The 12,972-nt window shown below is 41.2% G+C and overlaps 1 protein-coding gene across 2 annotated transcripts in view; it reads left to right on the top strand.

The window, feature by feature from the left end:
- The window catches only part of MED24 (mediator complex subunit 24), a 222,609-nt gene that overhangs the window by 25,826 nt on the left and 183,811 nt on the right, over nt 1–12,972 (top strand). For both annotated transcript variants that reach the window (XM_053698182.1, XM_053698175.1), the window contains exons 5-7: nt 933–1,006; nt 1,106–1,329; nt 1,550–1,661. In XM_053698182.1, the coding sequence (XP_053554157.1) occupies nt 933–1,006; nt 1,106–1,329; nt 1,550–1,661 (410 nt within the window). The remainder of the gene's footprint in view (nt 1–932; nt 1,007–1,105; nt 1,330–1,549; nt 1,662–12,972) is intronic.

The raw sequence follows: 12,972 nt of genomic DNA, 5'->3' as shown, positions 1-12,972 counted from the left end.
TTGCAGCCGACTCAAGTTGGACACGATTAGTAACCTGAGCAGAATGTGGTCATTTCTGTATATTTAATGTGAAAGGGAGAATTGAATGAAATAAAATACATGTAGTTTTCTTTCTTTATACTCTATACATCACTCATTTCATCAGCTAGGAGGTTAAATTAAACAGTTATGGAAAGTCTAAGAAAAAGTATGGGGTGCTTGAAGGAAGGGACATGAAACAATATTCAAAGCAAATATTAAATTGAGAATAAGCAGATTTTATGTAAATGGACATGAAAGTGAAAAATTAAAGTGTCATGGATCAGATAGAGCATTCAATTAAAGGGACATTATACACAATTTGTTTCTCCTCTTTAATTTGTTCCCCATTATCCATTTTATATGCTGGAATGTATTAAACTGTTTACAAATAGCTACTTTTACTTTATTTCAGCATTGTCTATAGAAAAGCTTTATTTCAGCATTGTCTATAGAAAAGCTATGTAAACATAGCCAGCAGAAGAAATTACATTCCCGGTAGGAGAGAGAATAATAAAATGTTAATTTCCTTCTGTTATCTAATTTGCTTTTTCTCTTTGCATTCCTTGTTGAAAAGCATACCTAGGTAGGCAAAAGAGCAGCAGTGCACTGCTGGGAACTAGCTGGTGATTGGTGGTTGCACACATATGCCTCTTGCCAGTGGCTCACTAGATGTTTTCAGCTAGTTTCCAGTAGTGCTTTGCTGCACCTTCGACAAAGGATTCCAAGAGAATTAAGCAAATTTTAAATTCAATGTAAATTGGAAATACATTTAAAACCTTTATATGCAGACATGCAAACGTGAGGCCATTTACCGTTGTATAATATTCAACTATACCAAAAGTGATGTAAACGTGATCCTGAGAAGCAGCTACTCCATGACTATTACTAATGTGTATATCTCTCTGTCTCAGTTTGATGATTTCTCCCGAGATCTTTGTGTGCAATCCTTGCTAGAAATCATGGACATGTTTTGTGACAATCTCAGGTAATGTTCTGTAGAGCAGTCCATATTACTATCTTCTGCTCAGTCTTGTGGTTACAAAACTTGGAAAACTAACGACTTGCTCTCTCCTTGTGCTAACAGCTGTCATGGTAAAGAGGAAGAGTGCATTGGATTGTGCCGGGCCCTAATGAGTTCAGTAAACTGGCTGCTGCGTGCGTCTACATGCTACGCTGATAAGCTGAAAGACATCATAGATCCAGAGGCTGGAGAGAGCCACCTGTCTATGTGCCTGCAACGACTGGAGACTATTCTGAGCAGCACTAAAAACCGAGCACTGATCCATATTGCCAAGCTAGAGGAGCCAAGTGAGCCTGGGGGTAGATGGGACTCTTACATGATAAAGGGACAGAGAAATGTATTATGTAGTCACATGGAAATGTCACTATTTCACATGCTGAGTAATCTGGGGATAGAGCTATATGCCATAATGTATAATATGCTTTCAGATGTGTAAGGAAGGCACTAATGTCACGTAATAAGGCGCTGTTCTAATGCGTATAATTATTAGTTTCTTGTTGTTTGCAGACTCCTGGGCATCTGTGGAACAGTCTTTACACAGACTGGTAGAGAGTATCAGCCTCCTACCTAGTGTAAAACTCAGGAGCCAAGCAGAGGAGTGTGTCTCTCTAATCCGAAGGTAATATGATTATTACTTTGTCACAACTTGAGATAATCTTTTCTTTAACACATTGTGACTCATAAAATCATGATTAGAGGGCAGTCTTGGTAATGTTTTTATAAGTGCTGTAGTTTGATCAAATTCCAGTTTGAGCAGATTATGGGCCAGATTATGAGTGGAGCGATAAAGGGTTTATCGCAGGGGTTTGCGCTTGTCAGGTTTAAAGTAAACACTATCGCTTGAGCGCAATCGCAATTTACGTTAGAATGATAACAGCGTCCTCAGAGCTATGCTTAAAGGGACATTAAACACTTGGAGATGTTAATATAAAATTATAAGTCATAGTTATAAAAACAACTCTGCAATACACTTTCATTATTTAAAGGACCAGTAAACACAGTAGATTTGCAAGATAACAAGACAATAGAATTTCAAATGAGTAGTAGATTTTTTTTCTAGCAAATTTCAAAGTTATGTATATTTCCACTCCCCCTGTACCATGTGATAGTAATCAGCCAATCACAAATGCATATACGTATAGTCTGTGAATTCTTGCACATGCTCAGTAGTAGCTGGTGACTCAAAAAGTGTAAAAATAAGACTGTGTACATTTGTTTAAAATTACATGCTGTATCCGAGTCATGAAAATTTTATTTGACCTGAGTGTCCCTTTTAATTCATTATTTAATTTGTGCCTTTTTCCTGTAATTCCATTCTGAAAGTGTGAGCTTTTTAGTTTGTTAGAAACTGTAGAACACTGTTATATTCCAACCAGCCATTGGCTGCACACTCTAGAGGTCTATTTATAACTGTCTCTAATTGGCTAGAGTAGAGAAGGTTACAACATGGCAGCTCCCATTGTTTTATAGACACTAACACTTTATACTTATTTCTTTCTAATGACACGGTGAGTCCACGGATCATCTAATTACTATTTGGAATATCACTCCTGCCCAGCAGGAGGCGGCAAAGAGCACCACAGCAAAGCTGTTAAATAGCACCTTCCTTCCCTCCAACCCCAGTCATTCTCTTTGCCTACGTTAGAGCAATGAAGTGGTAAAGTTTAGGTGTTTGAAAGAAGATTCTTCTAGCAATATTTTATTGTTTTTTTCAGCAGTGCAAGATTGTTCTGCTTTGTTCTAGGGTGTAGGCGTAGTCCATATCAGTCTCTTCAGTAGAGCAGTGGTGGCTTTTAAGCAATGGGAACTTGTGGGGTACAATCCTCACTGCGCCTCCCATGTATTCAATGCTGCCCTAACTTTGCAAGCCTGAGTAAGATTACTCAGTCGTTGTTTTCTTCCACAGGTCCATGTGAGGAAAATGGCCTCTCAAACCTAGTGAGCTGCCTGGCAGAAGTCTAAGGAAACGCATATACAGAAAGAAAGATGGCACTTTAAAATATGTTTATGGGACAAGAGACATTCTCCTATTGCTAGGGGGATCATTTTATTATTGTCAGTATTAGCAGGCACTGGGGACGAGGAGACTTATGGCTCAATAGGTGTTGTTTTTATTGTTATTTTACTCCTGGCGGCTTTAGAATACAGTTAGACGTACGGGAGGTTAATTTTGTAACACCCACGATTGGCAGGGTTAGCTGAGGCAGCAATTTCTGTTGCGCACCTTTTTCCTTATACTCTTCCTGTGTTCCGGAGCGGAGATATCTTCGTCGCAGTTGAGAGACAGTGCTACAGTTACCGGACTGCATTTTCAGTATACAGAGGTTGAGTCCGGATTATCTAATTGAACTTTCACTCCGTTATCAGTAAGGCAGGTAAGCACCTCAGCAAGGCTAAAGCTGAGGTGTAGAGGTTGTCCGGAGTGTTTTGCATGACAGTTTATTATTTTCTTGCAGAAAAATAAAGAACTTTTGGTTTAATATTTAAAGGATCAGTAACTTTTATTTGTGGGGTAATTTCTAAATAATAAATTAGTTTATTTATCTATTTGGTTTATTTGTGAATAAAGATGGACAAAGAGTCCCTGCAGGATGTTACATGTTCTTTATGTTTTGATACTAATGTGGAACCACCAATCCCTTTCTGTTCCTCATGTATTGAGAGAACTTTACATTACAGGGATAGACTTTTTTCTGAGCCAACATTGTCTAAGTTGGATGCTGTTCAGGAGTCTTCTGACAATGCTCAAGATATGCTGCAGCTTTCTCCTTAAGTGTCCCAAAATTTATCGTCCGCACATGCAGTGCCTTGCGCTTCCTCTCTTACTCTGCCTGGAGTTACGTTGCAAGACATCGCTTCCCTCATGTCATCTGCGGTATCTGATGCGTTGTCTGCTTTTCCCATGCTGCAGGGAAAACGCTAGAGGAAATGTAAAGAATCAGTGAGTAAGGTTTCTAACACAGTCGTGGCTATCTCGAATGTTCCCTTCCAGAAATCTGAGGAGGATACTTCGGTAGCATCTGAGGGTGAAATCTCAGACTCATACAGTGTAATTCCTTCTTCTGATACTGAAATTGTATCCTTCAGGTTTAAGCTGGAACACCTCCGTTTGTTACTTAAGGAGGTTTTGGCTACCTTGGATGACTCAGACACTACTATTGTAGTTAATCCTAAGAAGTCTAGTAAGCTTAACAAATATTTTGATGTACCTTCCATGGTGGAGGTTTTTCCTGTACCAGACCGGGCTACAGAGATTATTGCTAGGGAATGGGAGAGACCGGCTATCTCTCTTTCTCCATCCCCTATTTTTAAGAAGATGTTTCCTATAGCAGACTAAATCAAGGAATCTTGGCAGACGGTCCCTAAGGTAGAAGGGGCAATCTCCACTATTCCCAGCATAGAGGATAGTTTTCTTTTAAAGATCCAATGGATAAGAAGTTGGAGGGGTTGCTCAAAAAGATGTATGTACACCAGGGTTTACAATGGCAACCTGTGGTGTGTTTTTGTACCGTCACTAGTGCAGCGGCATACTGGTTTGATGCGTTGTCTGATTCTATTCGGATAGACACTCCCCTTGAAGAGATCCAGGATAGGATCAAGGCCCTTAAGTTGGCCAATTCCTTTATTACGGATGCTTCCCTACAGGTTATTAAGCTGGGAGCACAGATTTCTGGGTTTGCCGTACTGGCTCGCAGAGCTTTATGGTTAAAATCCTGGTCTGCGGATGTGTCATCTAAGTCTAAGCTTCTGGCAATTCCTTACAAGGGTAAGACCTTGTTTGGGCGGGGATTGGCGGAAATTATTTCTGACTTTACGGGAGAAAGGGTCATTTCCTCCCTCAGGATAAGAGGAATAAGCAGAAGGGAAGTCAGAGTAATTTTCGTTGCTTTCGAAACTTCAAGGGTAAGCTCTCCCTCTACCAAGCAGGAACATTCCAAGCCTTCCTGGAGGCCCAACCAGTCTTGGGACAAGGGAAAACAATCTATGAAGCCCGCAATTGACTCAAAGTCAGCATGAAGGGACTGCCCCAGATGCGGGACCGGATCTTGTAGGGGTGCAGACTTTCTTTCTTTGCTCAGGCTTGAGTTCGGGATGTTCAGAATCCCTGGGTGGTGGACATCGTGTCCCAGGGATACAAACTCTAGACCTTTCCTCCCAGGGGCAGGTTTCTGCTCTCAAGATTATCTGTAGAACAGATAAAAACAGAGGCGTTCTTACACTGTGTTCGGGAGCTTTCCGACCTGAGGGTGATAGTTCCTGTTCTAATGCAGAACAGGGTCTAGGATTTTACTCCAATCTGTTCGTGGTTCCCAAGAAAGAGGGAACTTTCAGACCAATTTTAGATCTAAAAAGTCTAAACAAATTCCTCAGAGTACCGTCCTTCAAGATGGAAACTATTCGTTCCACTCTTCCCTTGGTTCAAGAGGGTCAATTTATTACAACGGTAGATTTAAAGGACGCGTACCTGCATGTTCCCATCCACAGGGATCATCACAAATTTCTGAGGTTTGCATTTCTAGACAAATACTTCCAGTTTGTGGCTTTTCTATTCGGTCTTGCCACAGCTCCCAGAATTTTTTCAAATGGTTCTGGGATACCTGTTGGCCGTGCTCCGGTTGCGGGGCATTGCAGTGACGCCTTATCTGGACAACATTCTGGTTCAGGCGCCATCTTTTCAGCAAATAAAATCCCACACAAAGATGATGTTATCCTTTCTACGATCTCACGGATGGAAGGTGAATTTGGAAAAGAGTTCCTTAATTCCAGCTACAAGGGTAGTGTTCTTGGGAACTATAATAGATCATCAATGAAATTTTTTCTGACAGAAGTCAGGAAATCAAAGATTTTCGATTCTTGTCTGGCGCTTCAGTCCTCTCCTCGGCCATCAGTGGCTCGTATGGAGGTTATCGGTCTAATGGTAGCTGCCATGGACATCATTCTGTTTGCCCGTTTCCACCTCAGACCTCTGCAGTTATGCATGCTTGGGCAGTGGAACGGAGATTATGCGGATCTGTCTCCTTGATTACATCTGGATCTGGAGACAAGGGATTCTCTTCTTTGGTGGTTGTCTCAGGATCATCTCTCCTAGGGAACCTGCTTGCGCAAACCCACCTGAGTGTTTATGACAACGGACGCCAGCATACTGGGATGGGGAGCAGTCTGGGGATCTCTAAAGGCTCAGGGGACATGGACTCGGAAGGAGTCTCGTCTACCCATAAACATTCTGGAGCTGACAGTAATCTTCAATGCTCGCCTGGCCTCAGTCAGCCTTGGCCCGGTTTATCAGGTTTTAGTCGGACACCATAACTTCAGTGGCTTACATCAACCACCTGAGGGGACTCGGAGTTCCTTGGCCATGACAGAGGTAGCCAACAACTGCTGTCTGTCTGCTATCCACATTCCAGGGACAACTGGGAAGCAGATTTTCTGAGCAGACAAACTTTTCACCCCATTTGAGAATCAAGCTGGAAAACTGGGAGTGTTTTCCAGCTTGATTCTCAAATGGGGACAGGTGGAACTGGATCTCATGGCATCTTGGCAGAATGCCAAGCTCCCAAGATACGGGTCGAGGTTGAGGGACCCTCAGGCTGTACTGATAGATGCTCTGGCGGTCCCTTGGAATTTCATTCTCGCATATCTATTTCCTCCGTTCACTCTCCTTCCTCAGGTCATTGCTCGAATCAAACAGGAGAGGGCGTCGGTGATCCTCATTGCACCGGCATGGCCTTGCAAGATCTGGTACGCAGATCTAGTGGAGATGTCATCTCTCCCTCCTTGGAGACTTCCACTAAGAAAGGACCTTCTACTTCAAGGGCCCTTCCTTCACCCAAATCTAGTTTCTCTGAAGCTGACTGCTTAGAGATTGAACGCTTAATTTTATCTAAGTGTGGGTTTTCTGAGTCGGTCATTGAGACCATGATTCAGGCGCGTAAGCCTGTTACCAGGAAAATCTACTATAAGATATGGCGTAAATATCTGTATTGGTGTGAATCCAGATGCTACTCTTGGAGTAGAGTTCGGATTCCTAGAATTTTGTCCTTTCTCCACGAGGGTTTGGAGAAGGGTTTATTGGCAAGTTCCTTAAAAGGTCAAATATCTGCCTTGTCTATTTTGTTACATAAACGTCTGGCGGATGTACCAGAAGAGCAATCGTTCTGTCAGGCCTTGGTCAGAATCAGGCCTGTGTTTAAACCGGTTACTCCTCCCTGGAGTCTTAAAGGTTCTTCAGCAGGCTCCGTTTGAGCCTATGCATGCCTTAGATGTTAAATTATTATCTTAGAAGGTTTTGTTTCTTGCTATTTCATCTGCTCGTAGAGTTTCAGAGCTCTCGGTATTATAGTATGAGTCTCCTTACCTTATTTTTCATTCGGGTAAGGTAGTTTTGCATACTAAGTTAGGGTTTCTCCCTAAAGTGGTTTCAGATCAGAACATTAATCAGGGGATTGTTGTTCCTTCTTTATGTCCTAATCCTCCTTCTCATAAGGAATGTCTGCTGCACAACCTAGACGTGGTGCGTGCATTGAAATTCTATTTACAGGCGACAGAATTTTCGTCAGTCCTCTGCTCTGTTTGTGTTTTTTTTCGGGGAAACGTAAGGGGCAGAAAGCTACGGCTACTTCTCTTTCTTTGTGGCTGAAGAGTATCATTCGCTTGGCTTATGAAACTGCTGGACAGCAGCCTCCTGAGAGAGTTGCGGCTCATTCTATGAGGGCTGTTTCCTCTTCCTGGGCTTTCAAAAATGAAGCTTCTGTGGAACAGATTTGCAATGCTGCAACTTGGTCATCTCTTCACACTTTTTTAAAATGTTATAAATTTGATACCTTTGCCGCGGCTGAGGCTTCTTTTGGGAGAAAGGTTCTTCAAGCAGTGGTGCCTTCGGTTTAGGTTCCCTGTCTTGTCCCTCCCTTATCAACTGTGTCCTCTAGTTTGGGTATTGATTCCCAATAGTAATTAGATGATCCGTGGACTCACCGTGTCATTAGAAAGAAAACTAAATTTATGCTTACCTGAAAATTTTATTTATTTTTTGACACAGTGAGTCCATAGCCCGCCCTGTTTTTAAGACAGGTTTTTTTGTTATGTTATAAACCTCAGACAACTTTGCTTCCTTTCTCTCCTTTACTTTGGTCGAATGACTGGGGTTGGAGGGAAGGGAGGTGATATTTAACAGCTTTGCTGTAGTGCTCTTTGCCGCCTCCTGCTGGGCAGGAGTGATATTTTCAATAGTAATTAGATGATCACCGTGTAAAGAAATAAATAAATTTATAAATTTTATAAATTTCGTTTTTGTCAATATTTAAGAAGGTAATTCATCTTTAAAAAATACATCTACATGTTATTCTCAGACTAATCTTTCCTGTGAATGCATCTTTCTATCTAACATTTATTTAGTGTTTAATGTCCCTTTAACTATTTTGCTAAACAAAAAAATTCCACAAAACACATAAAAAATACATTACAATACAATACATTACAAAGTACAGTCATAATAACACTATCGAATAAAAATTATTCACAAAAAATATTGCACACAAAAGTTATAAAGGCTCAAAGATATGAGATCTAAATGTGTTAGAAAAAAGAGGCAGGCAAAGGACTTTAACATAGACATACATAAATATACATCTTTAAAAATGCATATTTATGTAAGTGTATGTGTGTGTGTGTATATATGTGTGTATATATATATATATATATATATATATATATATATATATATATATATATATATATATATATATATATATATATATATACACATATGTATTTATATTTGTATATATGTATTTATGGACATATAAAAATACAAATATGGGGGCGGAGCCAAGCCGTGCTGGGACATGGCCGCACACTAGGAGTTCTCCGTGATAGCCTACTCTAACTTAATAGTAACGGTTACAGTCAGTTTTTTTTTTTTTTGGGCTGCACTCTGCCTTTAATAAGAGCTGCGGAGGATGGATTGACGGAATCCCCCTATGCTGATGTTTCCTGACGCCAAACTACCTGGGCCATAACGGAGCGCCGCCATCTTGCCAAGATAGGAGTCCTGAGATATGCCCCTCATCCTGCCGGTTCACAGCTAGCGGACTTACCTGGGGACAACTTGATCGGAGGTGTATGCTACCTACCTGGGGTGACCTGTTGCGGTTGTGCTCTTGAGAGACCGAGGTGTTCTGCAGTCCCGACCGGCTGAGATTGCTCCACGTGGTTGGGCCTTGAACGTCTGCACCCACCCAGCTCACGCTAGCTCTTGTCCGACAAGTGACCTCATTCAGATGCCGGGATCATTACGCCTCCATCCAGGTGATCTTTAGGTTTGACTGGGAGGCCGGGTTGGACTGGTCCTGCCCTGATCAGGGGGCATAAAGTGTTGTAGGGGCTACATTTGAGACGCACAATCAGGCCAGGGAGGCCCCAATAGAATTGACACACATATAACAAACACCCCCTCCTCCCTGATCCCCAAGTTAGGGGGGGTTTAGTTTTTGCATGCAAAGGGGTGAACTGGGCCTGTATTTATAATAAAAGCACAGGTGGAGAGATAATTATACGTCTGCCACTCCCCGTGGTTGGAGGTGGACCTCATTCTTCCCTTGCTCTTTCTAAATATAATGTCCCCAAGGAAGGGTCAGAAAATGGATAAACAGCCCAAGACCTCAACTCAGATGCCATCTGTCTCTACTTATTTTCATCCTAGCGACTCCACAGCTAGTACAGCTCCACTAGTGAGCAATTCTCAGCCTACAGTAAATATCCAGGGGTCTGCACCCAGTGAACAGGACTTCCTTTGGGCAATACAGACAAAACTTGCGACTCTACCATCCAAGACAGACCTGGAATCCCTGAAATCATTTATTAAAGAGATCATTGACCTAAAGAAGGATCTGAATGAAATGGGATCGAAGATAGATTACTTGGAGGAGGGCCAAGAAGCTTTGAATAACTTGGTAAGCTCTAATACCCAACAACTATCTATCCAGGACTCAATGGTTCATTCACTACAGGACAAGGTCGAAGACCTCGACAACCGAGGCCGCAGAAACAATCTGCGTATCTGTGGTATCCCGGAGGCCACCCAACAGGAACAATTAAAACCCTTTCTGATCGGTTTGTTTCATCACCTTAATCCGAATTCTCCACCTCTGCTTCCTGAGGACATAGATAGAGCCCACAGAGCACTACGGCCTCCTCCTAAACCTCCTTTGCCGCCGAGAGATGTGATTGTCAGATTCCTACGATTTACAGCAAAGGATAACATTTGGCTGGCGGCCAGAACTCACCATACCATATCCTATCAGGGTCATTCCCTACAAATTGACCAAGACCTTAGCCCATACACTATTCAAAAGCGCAAGGAGATCAAGTTTATTACAGCTACTCTCCAGGAACGTCATATAAAGTATCGCTGGGGCTTTCCATTTAGCCTAATTGTCTCTCATAATGGCTCCCAAATTGTTTATAAAGACTTTAATGACCTAGATCAATTTTCCAGATCCCTTAACATAAAATTTCCCCCTCCAGCCGAATCAGTTCTTAATTTCCCCCCAACTTCAACCGAACCTGGGCCATCAGCTGCTAGGGGACAAAGGCCCCAATGACATAGAGTACAATCCAAACGGAGGAAGACAAGCCCATCACGCTCTGCTGACAGTGAACCGCCCCATTGAAGATCTTGTTCTTATTGACTTTACTCTCACCTGCTCTTCTCACCCATCTAGCCAAAGCCTGGACTACAATTAAATCAAGGTCAGCTCCGAAGTCCCGGGACTTTTCCCTTTCAGGATTTACTTAAGAAACCAATCTAAGGACATGTGGCTTGCATTTAACGGGTCATCAGAAGAAATATCCGGGACTGAATCTGGTAGTATGGCGATATGAATAATGTTTTATATTCATATTACCTAGATATTGTAAGATCACATAGGTTCTATAGGCTTGTAATACTTTGTACTTGTTATTTATACTGTTTACAATAAGACTATAGTGCCTTGCAACTGTTTAATGTGTATGTTACCCTATGCTGCTCAAGTCTTTACCATATGACTGGGGAAGAGTTGGGTGGGTCCGCTCAAGTTTGGTCATAAGCTGAAACAAGAGATCACTCCCTAAATAGCCTCCTCACTAGGTCATGAACAGGTATTGAACTCACCCATATCTCCTATAAAGATCTAGACCTAATTCCCACTCCCCAGAATTACACTATAATAATTGTTTTGAAATCTGTAATAATGCCCTGACGAACCCTTTTGATCTCACTATGATTTTTTGTAACATGAGAGAGAGGCTACATTTCTCTCCCCCTTGGTATGGTGTATTATTACATTACAAATACACTTATTACAAATGTTATTAGTACAAATGTTACTGTTGTTTTTAGTTTACAAATGTTTTTGAGTGCTGTTACAGTTTTTCAGTGTTACATGCAATGTCTAACTCGGAGGTCTTGCAGAATACCAAATGTTGTGGTATTTATTGGTTTTATGATTGGTTCCCTAGCTCTCTCTTGCTTTCTATATGCTTCTCAAAAGGATTATGGATGACACACTAGCAAACATCAAGATTCTATCCCACAATGTAAAAGGCCTCAACACCCCACAGAAAAGATCAATGGCCCTGAGAGATTATAGGAAGAGCAATGGGGACATCTTTTTTTTTTTTTGTGATTTCTGTTTATTATAGCCATTCAAAACGAAACAACCAATTATAATATCAACAAAATTATTGTCACGCAGGACAAACAAAGAGAAAAATTTATCAACAATGTCTTCTCTATAGAAACACAGGCATACCATCAGAAAATAAGAGAACAATATTTAAATTACACTTTGTCCTTATAAATTAATCATATCCATTCACAATGTACTGGCTAATATTTACCTCCTGAACACAAGTAAAAACATAGAAACAAAAAAAACACCAGAACAACAACAAAACAATAAACCCCCCCCCCCCCTACCAAGATCGATTATGCAACGACAAATTATCTCTCTCACCAGGAAAAAGCAACACAATATATTTCAGAGAAAGGGAGATAGAGGTTTCAAAGACTCTATTATACCAATATTGAATTTTCTGCCATAATTGCGAAATTTTAGGGCAGGTCCATAACATATGACAAATATCCGCCTGTACACATGAACAATGTTCGCACTTGAAAGATTTACCCGGAAAAAAATTAGCTAATTTCGCTGGAGAATAATAGTAGTTATTTAAAAGTTTTAAATGAGATTCTTTCCAGCTTACTGCTATTGGATATCTAGCCACAGTTGCCAAGCTATTAATTAGCATCTCCCGGTCTATCGCTGGAATATGAGGTGACCATGCACGGATTAATCTGTCCTCCTCCAACATACCCTGTTTCTTCAACATAATATCATAAATTAGTGAGATTGATGCATCGCCCATATTAAATTTCCTAATACAACTCTTAATCTCAGGCCAATCCCATCTTCCCAACGCATACCATCTTTGTCCACTAAGAAAGTGTCGAATTTGAAAATAAGCAAACCGATTAGTACTCGGAAGAGAGAACTGCTCCCTAATTGTCTCCCAAGGTAAAATCTGACGATCAATATTAAGGAGCTGATTCAAATATACCAGTCCCCCATTCTGCCAGTCCTGAAAACATTTTTGATCTAGCCCTGGTAAAAATAAAGGATTCCCTCTAATGGGTAAAAAGTCAGAGAAAGATGGGTATTCTTTACACAACTTACAAACCTTATGCCAAATCACCACTATATTCCTTACAGAAATAAGGGAAAATACCCTTCTGGGTAACGACTGTGGGACACAATGCAAAAGAGCCGTTAAGGACCATGGTTTGACCATATATGATTCTAGGTCATATGTAGAGACCAACTCAGCCCTAGCAATCCAGTCTACCGCTATTTTAATTAACGATGCCCAATTATATAATCTAATACTAGGTA

Source organism: Bombina bombina, chromosome 1 (assembly GCF_027579735.1).
Source record: "Bombina bombina isolate aBomBom1 chromosome 1, aBomBom1.pri, whole genome shotgun sequence".
Taxonomy (NCBI): domain Eukaryota; kingdom Metazoa; phylum Chordata; class Amphibia; order Anura; family Bombinatoridae; genus Bombina; species Bombina bombina.
This window is presented reverse-complemented; position numbering and strand designations above follow the sequence as displayed.